The sequence below is a fragment of the Herpailurus yagouaroundi genome, unplaced genomic scaffold, assembly GCF_014898765.1.
Source record: "Herpailurus yagouaroundi ecotype Mexico unplaced genomic scaffold, PumYag 218, whole genome shotgun sequence".
Classification (NCBI taxonomy): Eukaryota; Metazoa; Chordata; class Mammalia; order Carnivora; family Felidae; genus Herpailurus; species Herpailurus yagouaroundi.
In genome coordinates, this window is record NW_024412449.1 from 814,820 (window position 1) to 829,970 (window position 15,151).

The window sequence follows — 15,151 nt, forward strand, 5'->3', positions numbered from 1 at the left end:
TCCTTCCTTCCTTCCTTCCTTCCTTCCTTCCTTCCTTCCTTCCTTCCTTCCTTCCTTCCTTCCTTCTTTCTTCTTTAGAGGTTTTCAGTGTGCCAGACAATGAGCTAGGTCCTGGAGAGATAATGAGCAAAATCAGACTTGATTCCTGTCAATGCCCTAGTGGTTTTAAAGGCAAATACAATAGGCATGAAGAAAGATTCCAGTATGTTATTAATTAAACCAATGCCAATTTAAGATAATAAGATTAATTTGTTATAACCATTAATTGGCAAAACCCAAACAGAAAATGTTTAGTTAAATGCCGAGGAGGCCGGGGAGAAAGAGATATATTTACTCACTATTGGTTACATGGTGAACTGATACAAATGTTTTGGAGAAGAATCCAGCAAAATGTCTCAAGAGTCAAAAAAAGTCCATATCCTTTGATCTGGTAGTCTTACTCTTGGGAAATTATTTCAAGGAAATGATTCAAAGAAAGGAGAAAGGGTGGAAGAAGACTTTACTACATTTTTTCTTTTTTTCTTTCTTTCTTTTTTATTGTAGTGCTTTCTATGTTAGCAAAAAATCCTGAAATCACCTAGATGTTCAGTAAAATGACAGTTAGATAAGTGGTTTAGAGCAAGCTGATGTAACGAATTAGAACTATGGAAACCAAACCAAATGCACAAAGTAGGATGCAATGTTTCCAAATGTGAAACCCTGTATGTGGATGAACATAGGAAGAAATGAGAGGAGTTGCCAAGGGTTGGAGTGGTGTTCTTTGATGTGATTAGATTTAATAACTAAGAATTTTTAAGTAACATGACCCAATGGAAAATATGGCTGAGTTTCATTGTGAAATTAACTTTGATTCTGTAGAGTATATTTCCCAGTGGCCAAGTTCATATTTTAGGCAATGTGTCGTTAAATGAAAAAAAAATTAATTGGCTCCTGGAAAAAATGTTCTTTTCATCAATACATATTTGTTAAGCAGCGTTAAAACCGATACCATATCAAAAATGGGGGAAGTTATGCTGTTTACATTGTCAAGGGACATTACAGAGTCTCTACAGGGTGGAGGCATTTGTCAAAGAACCTAGGAGCTGTGTTTAGAGCAAGGGAGCAAAGAGAATCAGCATCTGTTAGGCGCCTCTCGATGCCCTGGCCAAGAATGAACATGGCTCCAACCCCTTTGGACATCCCTGAGGTTACCCTGTCCGGTCACCATGTTCCTATAAAAGACACAACCTCCTGGAAAGCTTCTGGGCACTGCTGACGACAGACATTGGTAGGCTAGGGGGTGGGTGGGGCTTGCACTTCTCCCAACACTCCAGGGTTCTGGAACTCCATCCAGGGTCAGTGAATCCAGACCTTCTGTTTCTGACTTCTCAGTTAGGATCTCTACAGAGTAGGTCTTTGTACAGTAGGGCAAAGCTGTTTGGAATTTGGTATCCGTTGAGTCCACGTTGGTACAGCAGATGCTTAAAAGATGCTTTGTGTATAAGGCATTGAATTTCACTGCAGAAGAGAGAAGACAGCCTTGCAACAGCCCCTAGAAGAGGCAAAAGGGAATCAGGAGATCTGAGCTTTGATTTTGTTTCTGAAACTCTCTGGCTATGTGATCTGAGCCCTTAACTTTGTGCTTCGGGTTTTTTTTTTTTCTTCCACTTATAAAATTAGGAGGTAAAACTTGCATGATTCAGCCTTAAAATGGATTTCTAGGTACTACCCAGTTGGGGGTATTTTAAAAGGATTTTGCCATTTCCAGATGGCCAGCAGAGATTTATGGCATCGCAATAGAGAGGGAATGTCGGAAGTCACTGGGGCCGTCCATCCCCTTGCCCTTCCTTATTTCACCTCACCTAGCCTCTCCCGGGGTGGGGTGGGGTGTCATGAATGCAGAGTACTTGGTTCTCTAAGAAGTGGAACCCCAGGAACAGCATTTGGAACAAACCATCTTGTATAGTGGTTGAGAAGATGGTACAAAACACAAGGGCATTGCCCAATCCTCTTGTAGAGCCTGATGAGAATTCTCAAGGGCAAGTTACCCCAAACTGAAGGTCAGACACCCTAGGTTGCTCTGTTACCCTATTGTGGAGGCTCTCAAAGTGTGGCCTCCAGGCCTCTGGGCACCCTGAGGCCCTTGCAGGGGATCTGTGAGGTGCAAACTCTTTTCAAAGGAATACAAAGACATTTGCCTCTTGCAACATGTTGACATTCACCCTGATGGTGCAAAAGTGGTGCTGAACGAAACTGCTGTCACTTAGTGCCAATCAAAGAAGTGGCCTCGACCTGTCAGCAGTGTGCTCCTCAATGCCAGGACCCGCAGCAAACCGTTTAAAGAGCCAGCTTCACTGAAGAATGTTTTAGATGAAACACTACAAATTATTAATTTTATGAAACCTCTGTACCTTCTGAGTACACATTGTTTTCCTATTCCATGTGACTAAATGAGAAACAGTGCATAAAGCACTTGCATAGATACCCAGGTGCTGTGATTGTCCTGTGTAAATAAATGCTCTTCTGCATTTCTGGAGGTCACTGGACACGTTTATTTTCCTAAACATCACTTTTACTTGAAAGAACAAATGACAGGGGTGCCTGGGTGGCTCAGTCGGTTAGGCGTCCGACTTCGGCCCAGGTCATGATCTCGTGGTCCGTGAGTTCGAACCCCGCATCGGGCTCTGTGCTGACAGCTCAGAGCCTGGAGCCTGCTTCAGATTGTGTGTCTCCCTCTCTCTCTGCCCTTCCTTTGCTCACACTCTGTCTCTCTCTCTCTCTCTCAAGAATAAATAAACATTAAAAAATTTTTAATAAAAAAAAAGAAAGAACAAGTGACAGACAAATTATGGTTATTCAGACTGGAGAATGTGGCAGACGTGTTCTCAAAAATGAAGAGAGCCTGTCATTTCAAGGAAAACAACTGACAGTATCTGTTGCCAACGATAAAATTTGAACTTTCAAGCAAACCTTAGAATTTTGGAAAACTTGTGTCTGTTACTATGAATTTGATAGCTTTCCAATACTTCAGCACTTTTCTGAAAGTGATATTAATGAATGCGATTTTTGAGATTGTACAGTGCAATATCTCAACATCTGGACCATCAGCATAACTCAGTAAGCCAAGGTTTTTTAAATGACCAACGTATGATGTTACAAAATCATTCGCTTGTAAAAGATCCTTCCAAAGTGCAAACCAATGTATTTTAATATAACAGAGTACAAGTTCACTGATAGTTTTTCATATTCTACACTGTAATTATCCTTTAAGAAAGGAGGAGTGTTGGAGGCCTGTGGGGCTCAGTCAGTTAAGTGTCAGACTTCAGCTCAGGACACGATCTTGTGCTTCATGAATTTGAGCCCCGCGTTGGACTCTATGCTGTCAACACGGAACCCACTTCTGGATCTTCTGTCCCCCCCTCTCTCTCTCTGCCCCTCCCTGCTTGTGTTCTCTCTCTTTCAAAAATAAATAAAGATTAAAAAAAAAAAAGAAACTACCATTTGTAGAGTTTTGGTGTAGTATCAAAGAAGATTATCTGTAATTAATGAAAAAGTTATTAAAATATTCTTCCCTTTTCCAATTACATATTTGGGTGAGATAGAATTTTCCTCATATACTTCAACCAAGAAAATACCATAACAGGGAGAATGCAGAGGCAGATATGACACTCTAGGTGTCTTCGAATTAAGCAAGATATTAAAGAGATTTGCAAAAATGTGAAACGATGATGCTCTTTCGCTAAATTTCTTTTGTTTTAGATAATATAGCAATTTTCATGAAATATGTTAACACGTAATGGGTTTATTATTGGTAATTCATTATATGTTATGTTTTAAATTCATTAATAAGTAATATTTTTAAACTTGTTTCAATTTTTGATTTGGTGAATATTGCAAAATACCCATATAAGCAAAAGGATATTGAAGTTCTCAATAATTTTTAAGCATGTAAAAAGCATCTTGAAATGAAAAAGCTTGGGAACTGCTGCTCTGAGATCATTGTGGACAAAGGGGTATTTTGGATGAGTAATTAATAAAGAGAAGGGAGACTTGATAACTATCAGTTTCTACTATTGTTGGGAAGCACCATGGCTTAATTGGGCTTAATGGCAAGGGTGGATTAATCAAGACAAAAATCTTCCCTGGAGCAGCCAAAGGGAAATCATCTGTTACCTAAGATTAGTAGAAATCACTTTGCCAGCATTGAATTTTCAAAGTCCTTATTAGACCCTCTCTGTGCCCTTTCGATTGGCTCCAATCCTCTGAGTATACAAGTCCATCCTGTCCCTCCAAGGAAGGTCTGGCCTACAATTCCTCATCAGTGTTGGCCATAGTGACTAGATGTGGGCTAGAAACCTGCCTCCCAAGTCATAGTGGATGTTACTGAGTTCAGCAATCAGCACACAGTACTTGGGAAGCCACTCCCAAGGCACTAAATGGAAGACAAGAATGTCATGGTTTTATTCCTGAAAGACTTCTCTCTGTGATGGAGAAGACTCCTGAAGAAATAATCACAGTCTGATGTGATCACACTCCTCTGTACATAGTGACGAAATTTTTCCAACCCAAAATTAAGACACGCTGACATGTGACACCGGAACAATCCTGAGGGATCTAGAACACATGTCTGCTTTATTTATTAAGAAACTCCCAACAACTTCACTGAAACCTGATATAGATTTGTACTTGATTTGGCCCGAAGACCCACAAACAATGGTCTGTGCCTTTTTTTTTTTTTTTTTTTTTGGTATTTGTTTTTTTTTTGTTTGAATTCTGGGAAATAACAGCGTCAGACTAGAAAAGAACAAGAAGCTCCTTAGGATTACGAAAGATAAGTGATGGGCCCTTAACATTTTATTTCCTCTGGGCTGGCACTGGAGGAAATTTTTATCCTTCATATTTGTTCCAAGTGGTTTCTTCCCCGCCAGGCAGATTCCAACTTTGTTCACACAGGTCTCCCACACCAGCTGAAGCAGATCAAGCTGCATCCCAGAGTGAGAAGAAGAAACTAGTGAGGAGCTTCTAAGATCCCAAGTCCTGATTACATGCGGGTAAAGTTAAACAATAGGTCTTTTGATCTGCCAAGTACCCGCTGGGTGGGCTGCTTGGGGAGCACGGAAGCTCTGGTCTGGAGCAGGTCTACTTAAGTCCCAACCGCGTACCCTTTGCTCCCCGTCTTTAGGGGCTGACTTCAGTCCCTCCTTTGAATCTCTTTCTTCCAGTCTCACTCATTTTGCCCAGCTGTGGCAACTCCAGAGCGAAATGAACAATAAAACAGACAATGAACAGAAACATCATGCTCAGTGCCACCCACTGAGCCACACCAACATCCTGCCACCCACAGTTGGCGAGAATGAGCGTCACTGGGTCTTAAAGACAGAGTCCAATTGAGAGGCAGGACAAGGAGGCCAACAACCCCTTTTCGAATTTTGGGTCCGCTACTAACTTACATCTGATTGTGGGCAAGTCATGACATCTCTCTGATATCCAGTGAGCTCATCCACAAAAACAGGTTATTCTGAGGGTTAAATGACGTGACATATGTAACAGTGCTCGGCACACAGTAGGTCCACTATTCATTGTTAGAATTTTCACAGTTTTGTGTGTGATTATTCGATTAGTGTCTGTCTCCCCACTAATCTCTGAGTTGCACAAGAATGTGGGTCATGTCTCTTTTAGTTCACCAGAATATCGCTAGAGCTTAGCACAGTGCCTGGCACATGCTAGGCATTTGTTGAGACAATGACAAGAGAAAAGGGAGTTGGTAGGGTCCTGCTTAAGGATCTACCCCAAAATGGCAAGTTTGGGGCCTCCTGACAACTCTCATGGATTGCTTTTGGCTCTCTGGAGCATGGTGTCATGAGGGATTCTAGGGTGGTATCTGGAATCAGTAGAGAAAGGGTGTGCAGATAGACCACCATTATGTTTGAGGATGCCGAACGTTTGTTGACCTTGATCTGTGGAGTCAAGAGCAGGTCCCTTTTGCCAGCTATTCCCAGCACATATAGATCTATTGTATAATTTGTGGAGAAAGCCACTTTGCAGGGACTGATGTTACCAAATGCTTGACCTGAAGATAAGCAGCATGACCTTAGGAATATTTTTTTAAATCACAGATCAGAACAACGCTATGCAAAGAAGCAAAAAGCATAACAGTATTATCGGCTAGCCTCAATGAATTCACTTTGTGGGAATGTGCATTTCATGAGTCAGTTGGTAAAAGTGAGCAGACCTGACACACTTTGGCTGGTGTATCCCACAGCCAGACAGAACTTCACCACACACCTTCCCCCAATCCATAAAGTAGCTACTCTACTCACGAGGGTAATCCTTTGGGTGCGTCTTCTCGGACCAGTTCCCATAAAATGTGAGTCTGTACTTGGCGGTTCCACAGGCACAGCAGTCTAGAATTGGTTTGTCCGTCACCCCATCAAACATGGAATCTGAAACAGTTAGGAGAGTCACTAAGTTAGGAAGCAAATACGGGTCACTTATAAGGCAGCGCCATCTTGTCTTGTCTTGTCCTTCATACTTGGGAAAAGAAGATAAGGTGCAGTTTTCACTGATTAATAACACTCTGAACCAGGCCAGTACTTGGGTTTATAAAGGATTTTTATATACCTCTAAGGATAGTAATTATATTTTACAAATAAAAAAGACTCAGAACTTTTGCTCTAACAATGTGAGGAGACCTGTGGGGCCAATAAGGCAGAATATTTGGGAAACCAGGGATGAAACTTTCTCAGTTATCCTTTCTTCCCACAATACAATTTTTCCACTAAATTTTAAGAGGAAGATGCACGTGTGTGTTTTCTCTAAGAAATGTTTGCTGGGGTCAAATTGCCAGGACCAGAAGGAGCAGCTTTGCAGAAGAGCAGTGAGAACAAGTAGAGAGACATAAAAGATTGCTGGAAATTATTTTTTTAAATGCATATATAGTCACATCCCTTCTTACCAAGCTTTCAGAGACTTAGGAAGGGTGGGGTTTAGGAAAATGTTCGTAAGTTCAGGTTTACTTCTGAGCATAGAGGCAGCCAGGAAAAACTTAACAAGATTCCCTCTCTGCCTCCATTTTTATCTGTGAATAGCTGATAAGTGGGGAAAGAGAGATTACGTGAATAAATTCAGTGTTTCTGATAGTCAAGCCCACATCCCTAACTGTGCATTGTTGCTTTTAGTCTGTTCTGCTTCTTGCAAGACGAAAACAATGACTACAGATGCAACTTGCTTCAACTGCTTTTTCTTCAGTTTCTCTAGTGGTATTAACATAAAGGTTCCTTTCGCAAGTTGGACATTTTTCGTCAATATTATATAAAGAGCAATGACAGTATAAAAATCTTTTTGAGCGCCAGGAAGAGCACTGTACAAGTCTTCCTTGTGGAATTCACTGGGTTCATTTGGTTCGAACACAGAAAATCAGTGATGGGTAGAAGAAGTGAACTCTGGGTTCTAGGATGGAGATGAAAGCATGAAATATTATAATAATCACTACATTGTAGAGAGTCCTTGCATGTCCATACATTGTCTTATTTCATCCTAGCAACCCTAGGAGGTAAGTACTCTAGTTAACACCCTTTTGCAGGTCAGTAAACTGTTAGGTAACCAGCCCAAGGTCACAGGGATAGGAGGTGTTTCAGGCAGAACCGGAGCTCAGGTCTTTTGGAGTCCAGAGCCCATGCTCTTAATCTTTGTACTGTATCACTCCCAGAAGGACCTTCTGCTGGACATGTCTGCGTTAAGTTATCAATGAGAGTAATTTGTGTGTGTGTGTGTGTGTGTGTGTGTGTGTGTGTGTGTGTGTGTTTCTCTTTATGCTTTTTCAAGTAAAGAAGGGTGCATTTAAAAAATGACCTGCCTTTATAGCTTCAGGATTTCTAAACAGCACCAAAGAAGAGGTCTGAAACCACCCAAAATAGAAATCACTGTTTGGCTATTTTTGTTTGGAAGAGGGCAGAGCATTGTCTGTGCTTAGGAGCAGACTCTCCATTGCTTAATGCACATGAAACCTAGGTACGATTCCTAGGTGAGCCAGTTTGATAGTTAAGGGACAATTCTTTTTGCATACATTTCCAGAAAGGTAGCATAAGTTAGTAACTCCTAAAGACTTTTTCTTCTTACATTTCCATTATTATGACCAACTATGTTGTAAAAAAACTAAATTTAGTTTTGAAAAAGGGATTCCAAGCTAAGAGATAGATGCTGGGGTTATAATTGTAGCTACCAGGCACTATTAAATGAGGGAGCAATCTCTCAAAAGACCAAAATAAGGCCAATGGGTAGCTTTACCTGATCAAAAGGGCTTTCAGATATAGATGGTATAGTAAACTTAAAGATATATCCAAGGGGCCCCTGGGTGGCGCAGTCGGTTAAGCGTCCTACTTCAGCCAGGTCACGATCTCGCGGTCCGTGAGTTCGAGCCCCGCGTCGGGCTCTGGGCTGATGGCTCAGAGCCTGGAGCCTGTTTCCGATTCTGTGTCTCCCTCTCTCTCTGCCCCTCCCCCGTTCATGCGCTGTCTCTCTCTGTCCCAAAAATAAATAAAAACGTTGAAAAAAAAAATTAAAAAAAAAAAAAAAGATATATCCAAGAGTTCAGGGGAATACACTCATAATAAACCTCTTGGAGTTCCAAAGGAAAATTAGCTTCCATTAAAAAAAATAAAGTTTGGGGTGCCTGGGTGGCTCAGTTGGTTGGGCATCTGACTTTGGTTCAAGTTGTGATCTTGCAGCTCATGGGTTCGAGCCCCCGTTGGGCTCTGTGCTGACAGCTGAGAGCCTGGAGCCTGCTTTGGATTCTGTGTCTCCTCTCTCTCTGCCTCTCCCCTGCTCACGCTCTGTCTCTGTCTCTGTCTTTCTCTGCCTCTCAAAAATAAACATTAAACAATTAAAAAAAATAAATTTCTAAGTTTGAAACTAAAAACAGACATACTGTTTCCTATGAGGAAAAGCCAATTGAAAATGAACCGGGTTTTCAAAGGGCAGTGAGAACAAACGTCAACTCACCCCTCTTCTGCTAACCACAGCCAGCCTCACCCAACATCAATGACTTCCTGCCATGTTGATCTCCTGAGCTGCCCCCTCTCCCATTTCTACCCTCCATCCATCAGCCTCCTTTTTAGCTCTCCCCTTAGTCTGTCTTTTCTCCTTATCCCTTTTCTCCCACAGTTTCCTCCCTTCTGTGAGTTCCCTCCCTGTCTCTCTCCATCGTTTGTGACATGGTATTAAAGTGAGCATGTGCACGCATGTGGTTATTATAGGTCACCTTTTTGAATATTTTATGTTTCTCTGTTCCTAATTGTAAGTAACTTAATGTTTTATGTTTCTTTTAAAAAATAATGATTGCCAGTGCCTTTTATCTTCACTGTTGTTAATTTTTCCCCCATGGATGAGCAGCTTCAACTGAGAAAAAATAACAGACACTAGTTTCTTTCCCCCCCTTCCTTGATGGATTTGATTTGACTTACCAAGCAAGAAAGAATGTAAAGACCTTAATGAAAGAGCTGGAGATAATTAAGTAGGCATACACAGTTAAGAGAAATCCCTTTGCTCTCTGCTTATAAATTAAAGACTTTCTTAATGTGATCTGCTTTGCTAATTGTTGGATTTCCTCATAGGTCTGCTGCCTCAGGTGGGGTCGGTGGGGGGGGGGATCGTCCACAACTGCATGTAATGATCCTTCAGCCCAGGGCCTGCAGGACCTTTATTTTTTGTCCACCAAGGTGCTGATGGAAAACGGTTTCTTTATACATGTGCATGTTTCGTCATTTCGATAGGATCTCTGCTTCACAAGTGATAACCAATAGAGACTTGCACACCATTGGATTGACACTGTAACTGCAGAACTTAGCATATTTGTATGGCTTCACACAACATCAGGGCTGAGGCTTTGGCGAGTGCACGGTAGTTAATGATTGCTGTCAGTATGCGAGGGTGACAGAGAAGTGTTTCCTAAGAACCCTCAATTCTGAGAAATAAGTCTGTCCTCTGAATGTCAAACTAACAAAATCATACCACAGTGGCTGTGATTAGCCATCTGTGGGTGTAGACCAAGAGGTGGCTTGTAAATGTGTGATCCAGAACACCCTAACTCTAACCCACAGGACCTTGGTGTCATCTCATAGAGACGGGGCAGGAATGGGATTGGTCCTTTATGAACCAAGGGACTTGACAGTCAAGGTGTCCTCTGTTCGGAAAAAGGCTGAGTGACCCTATGGACAATTAAATATGAAAAGGAAAGTCCCCGAAGCCATGTGTGGAAATGTCCACCTGGAAGCTGACCAGGGACCTCGGGTTCCAGTGCTCTGGCCCCTATGACAGGTATGTCTCCACTGCAAAGCATCCAATTCTCTCCCTTTGCTTTTTTCATGCTTTCTGAACCATCTTCCACATAGGACCTAGTTTCTGCTCTAGCTCATGCATAGGGAGCTATGCTTTGGTACACTTTGATCTACCAAAGGCAATAATGAATTGAGACACGGCCCCTTCAATGGAAAGGCAGTGGTTAAGAGCACTGGCTCTAAGGTCCAAACTCTGCCCTTGACCACTAGCTGTATGATTCCAAGTGAGCTTTTAAAACTTTTTGTGTCTCAGGCTTCTCATCTATAAAATGGGGATGATATATTTGTGCAGATCACACGAGCAAGGCATGTGAAGTGCTTAGAATAGTGCCCGGCATATAGCAAGCACTTGAAAAATATTAGCTATTATTATTATTATTGTTTTCCCAGAATACCTTTATCAACCTTTCTTTTTCTTAGTAGCTTATGATTTGCCAGAATTTGAGAAAAGTATTTCTTTGCAAAATGCCCATTGCTCTAGATGCAAATAAAAATTCTGCAAAAATGAATAGAAATGAGACAGTCAAGCTGTATAATCGTAGAACATTTTCTATTTTTATTTAGTTCTCTAATGACTTCTAAACACATTCAGATATTTAAGGTCTTAATTTTTTATGACAGATTAATAAACAAGCATCGGATACAGATAACAATAGCTAACACTTATATATATAGCACTTACTATGTGCCAAAGACGCTGTGCTTATATACATATATTAAGTCAGATAACTAGGAAGGTCAGAGGCAGGATTCAAACCCAGGCTGGATAGGAATCCAGGCCTCTCCTCTGACCTCGCCATCTACTTGATCTCTATGAGCTTTGTTAGAATGCCTTCAACCCAAGGAGAGGGCATCAATAAGCTTGCAAATCAATGGACCATATCCTTGACTGTGGTAGAATCATAAGGTCAATGCTCCCTTGGCAACCCCATCTCCTGCTTGTCTTTCTTGGAGAAAATCCACCCCCCACCCCATACTGCCCAGGTGCCACACAAGTTCTTCTAGAGATTATTCCAGAGAATCATTACAGGCATCTTAAAGGTACACAATTGTGCATTTCTTAATTAAATCCTGTGAATTATTCCAAGAAACCTCTTTAGAATAATCACTGTTTCACAAAAATAAGAAGACGACACCAATATAAGGTACATTATCTCCTACCCAGGGAATCAAGCTGAGTAATTAGAACTTAAGGCAGATCCAATTATCCACAGAACACAGCCAGATTAAAAATTAGTGCTACGTGAGGAAGCTGAACCTGGAGAAACTCAGCACAATCAGCTAATTCCTGCCACTGGACGGTTGCACTGAATGAGCCACCTTCCATTTACCTGGCCCTCCTCCACTTGCAGTTCTTACCTTGTTCACAGAGTTTCTTGGTCAGAGAGCCCTCATCTTGAAAATAAATGATGCGTTTCTGCACAATGCTGGCCCTGTTGGAAGAACAGCACAATGGTGAGGAGAGCAGGTTTGAGGCATGTCAGATCCTTGCCCGGCCACCTATGGCTGTGTGGCTTTGGGTGAGTGTCCCCAACTCTCTGTGCCTCACTGTCTCCATTGAAAAATTGTCATTAATAATAATGCATACCTCGTGGGGTTGCTCTGAGAATGAAATCCAAAAAATGCATGTCAGGAGCACAGAACATACTTAGAAGCCACTCCATAAATGTTAGTTATTGTGTTGTCAGTGGTGGTGCTAATATTAAAAGAACTAATGGCATTTTCAGTAACTTTTCTCAATGGCTCATTTTATTCTAGTTTTGTATCAAATGATGGAAGCCATTTATAGATCAACCAAATTCAAATCAGAAAAGCATGTCAAATCCCTTTCCTGAAGGGGAGAAAAAAGAATTTAAAAATATATTTTGATGTGTTCCGAAAATGTCATTCTCTATCTTTCCTGAAAGTCTAGACGACACTGTCTCCTACATTCTGAACAAAGACAATTTCAGCTGTTACGTTTCTCTCTTAAACATGTCAAACACAGGATCTTAGAATTTGGAAAGAATATCTGGAGGTTGAAAAATTACTTGTGGCCAGTACGTATTTTCTCCTTAACCTAGGACTGCACAGACATACTACTTCTCCTTTAACCCACTCTGCTGTATGTTTTCAGCTGGCTGTGCAGACGTTGAATCCTGAAACCCAGCGTCCCTGTAACGTGAAGTCTACAATACTGAACGATGAAACAGTGCCAGTGGGTCTTGGCCCTTTGTACTGATTTTCTTCAGAAACGCTACTCAATCAAAACATAATTTTTTTTACTGTGATTTGCCTTACTTAACAGAGAAAGGGATCATCAGCTCCACTACAGCAAGGCACACTGAGGGAATGATACAGTCACATGATCTGCCTGTGTCACGTGATCGCAGAGCCAGGCACGGGCCCCTGTATGCACGGCTCTGCAGAGTAGGGAGGCGGTTTTCTCGACGGCATGGGCCTAGGCCAAGATTACTTTCCAAAGAAACATCTACTCTACACCTGGTCTTGCACAAAAGAATAAAATTCAGAGCAGCCTACATATGTCTTTTATAGCCTTTCCTTACTCAAGAGAGACGAGATGTTGAAATAAATGAATGAAATCTGCTTCCCATCTCCGCAAAGCAGAGAGATAAATGGATCATTTATCCATTCTGTTGACCACCAAGCAGCAAGTTTCCTCAGGCCAAGAAAACTCTCTTGAGAATACTCATCCCAAAGCCAAATAACAAAGTCTTTTGTTAGTCAGAGCATCCCATTATCTATCACTTTAGAGTGTACTTTCCACCAGGAAGTACCTCAGAGAACACTGTAAAGGGCAAGGGAAGTAGCCCAGGCCTGGCATTCTTGCTTCAGCTAAAGACTTCATCCTCTTTCCTACCAAAGCAGCCTCCTCCCCCATTTGTCTTCCTGTTGTATTTATTGGTATATTTTCAACAGATAGTCGTTGGAGGCCTGCATGGTAGCCAGACACTGGCCAGGGACACTGTCATGAACAAGACAGGTGGGGCGGCTTCGCATTCTCAAAGTTGACAGCAGAGTGGAGAGAAAGCACGAGACAGCTAAATCTGCAGCTAAGCATTTAACATGACCGCGATTGAGTGCTGAACGGAGAAGTCTCCAGGGTGTGGGAGAGTGTCATACAGGGGATCCCCACCAAGCCAGGAAAGATTCTCTGCAGAAAAGAAGGCTTACATTGGAAAGAGTAGGAGGTCAATAGGGCAAGTGGGAGGAAGAAATAAAGGAGAGGACATCCTTTAAAGATCCTTGAGGTGGGAGGGTCATGGCTCACGACCAGTGGTAGGTCAGGGAGGTAGTGTGAGATGAGCTGGGGAGGTGCACAGGGCCACATCACCCCGTGTCTGCAGGGGGATGGCATTTTACACCAAGCTTGATGAGATGTCTTTGATAAGTGTCTTTGATAAGAGGAATGAGATAATCAGATGTGCTCTTTTAAAAAGAGCACTTGGGCCATAGAGTAAAAATGAGTTGGTATGTGGTTGCAGTGTAGAGTTCCCAAGCAAATTAAATTTTACTTCAATAAAATTCTCTTGCTAAAGTGGTTCGAAAACCCTTGATCTATAGGATAAAATACAAAATTACCACTGTATTCAAGGCTTTTCACAAAATTTCCCCCAAACACCCCTCTGGCTTTGTTTGCTGCCATTTTGTATCATGGTCACTGGGTTTCAGAGTTTGAGAAGTTTATTCCCCTTGCCTGAACACCTCTTCTACTCTACTGGGCCCTTGCTGATGCTGTTTCCTTTCCCAGAATCTCCCCAAACATGCCTTTGCTAGCTAGCATCTGTAACAAATCCTTGGAATCTTCTCATAGGCAAAAGCCTATGATCATGCTTAGAAAAATTAAATCACCCCAAATTTTCAAAAGTATCATTGTAAAAGTGTTGGGGGCCAGGAAGAGAAAATATGTATTTCCTACAAGATGTTTTCATTTCCTTCATGCCTTGTTTTATGAAGTCTACAACAGCTTACCCACTCTTTTTGATAATAGTTGTAATTTCTGAGTCCTTCCTATGTGCCAGTCACTGTGCTAGGGAGGCCTTTTATGTACATTAACTTATACATCTTATGTTTTGCATATATTACAGCTCTTCAAATTCCTTCCTTATCCAAAACCCTGGGTTGGATGCATTTCTGAATTCAGAGTTTTTCAGGTATTATTAGAAAGTTAAGATGATAATATACCATTAACATCCCCATAATCAAACACATCAATTTTTCTGAAACAAAATGTAAGAAAATTCATAGTAAGAGAGAAAGTAAAAACTTTAAAAGTTTTTTTTTTTTTTCAAACGTTTATTTATTTTTGGGACAGAGAGAGACAGAGCATGAACGGGAGAGGGGCAGAGAGAGAGGGAGACTCAGAATCGGAAACAGGCTCCAGGCTCTGAGCCATCAGCCCAGAGCCTGACGCAGGGCTCGAACTCACGGACCGCGAGATCGTGACCTGGCTGAAGTCGGACACTTAACCGACTGCGCCACCCAGGCGCCCCGAAAGTAAAAACTTTATATAGCTTCATGTCAGTTTTGGTCAAGTTTAGCAAACGTATCAAAATTCTCTTATTTGTAGAACAATTCAGTTGAGAATTTGTAGCCATTTTCTCCATCACAGGTGAGGATGGCTGAATGAGGGGGGGGTTAAGTAACATGTCCACAGTCTTGAAGTTTCCCCTGTCTACCTCCAAAGCTCATGGCCTGTGCTGTACCCAGCATGGTTGTAAGGGATTAAAGATAATTACATATAAAAAGTACACTTGGCGTGTGAGTTGAAATGTATTATGAAATGAGGCCTGTTTCATCCATTTTAGCATCTCATGGAACATACCATGAAGAACTGA

General features: G+C 41.7%; 1 protein-coding gene across 2 annotated transcripts in view; it reads right to left on the reverse strand.

Moving 5' to 3' along the window:
• SPON1 (spondin 1) overlaps nt 1-15,151 on the reverse strand; it is a 260,311-nt gene that overhangs the window by 141,674 nt on the left and 103,486 nt on the right. For both annotated transcript variants that reach the window (XR_005785063.1, XM_040456799.1), the window contains exons 4-5: nt 11,673-11,746; nt 6,300-6,422 (exon numbers count right to left, since the gene is read on the reverse strand). Coding sequence is in view for 1 of the 2 variants with exons in the window: in XM_040456799.1 (XP_040312733.1) it covers nt 6,300-6,422; nt 11,673-11,746 (197 nt within the window). In the remaining variant the exon portion in view is untranslated. The remainder of the gene's footprint in view (nt 1-6,299; nt 6,423-11,672; nt 11,747-15,151) is intronic.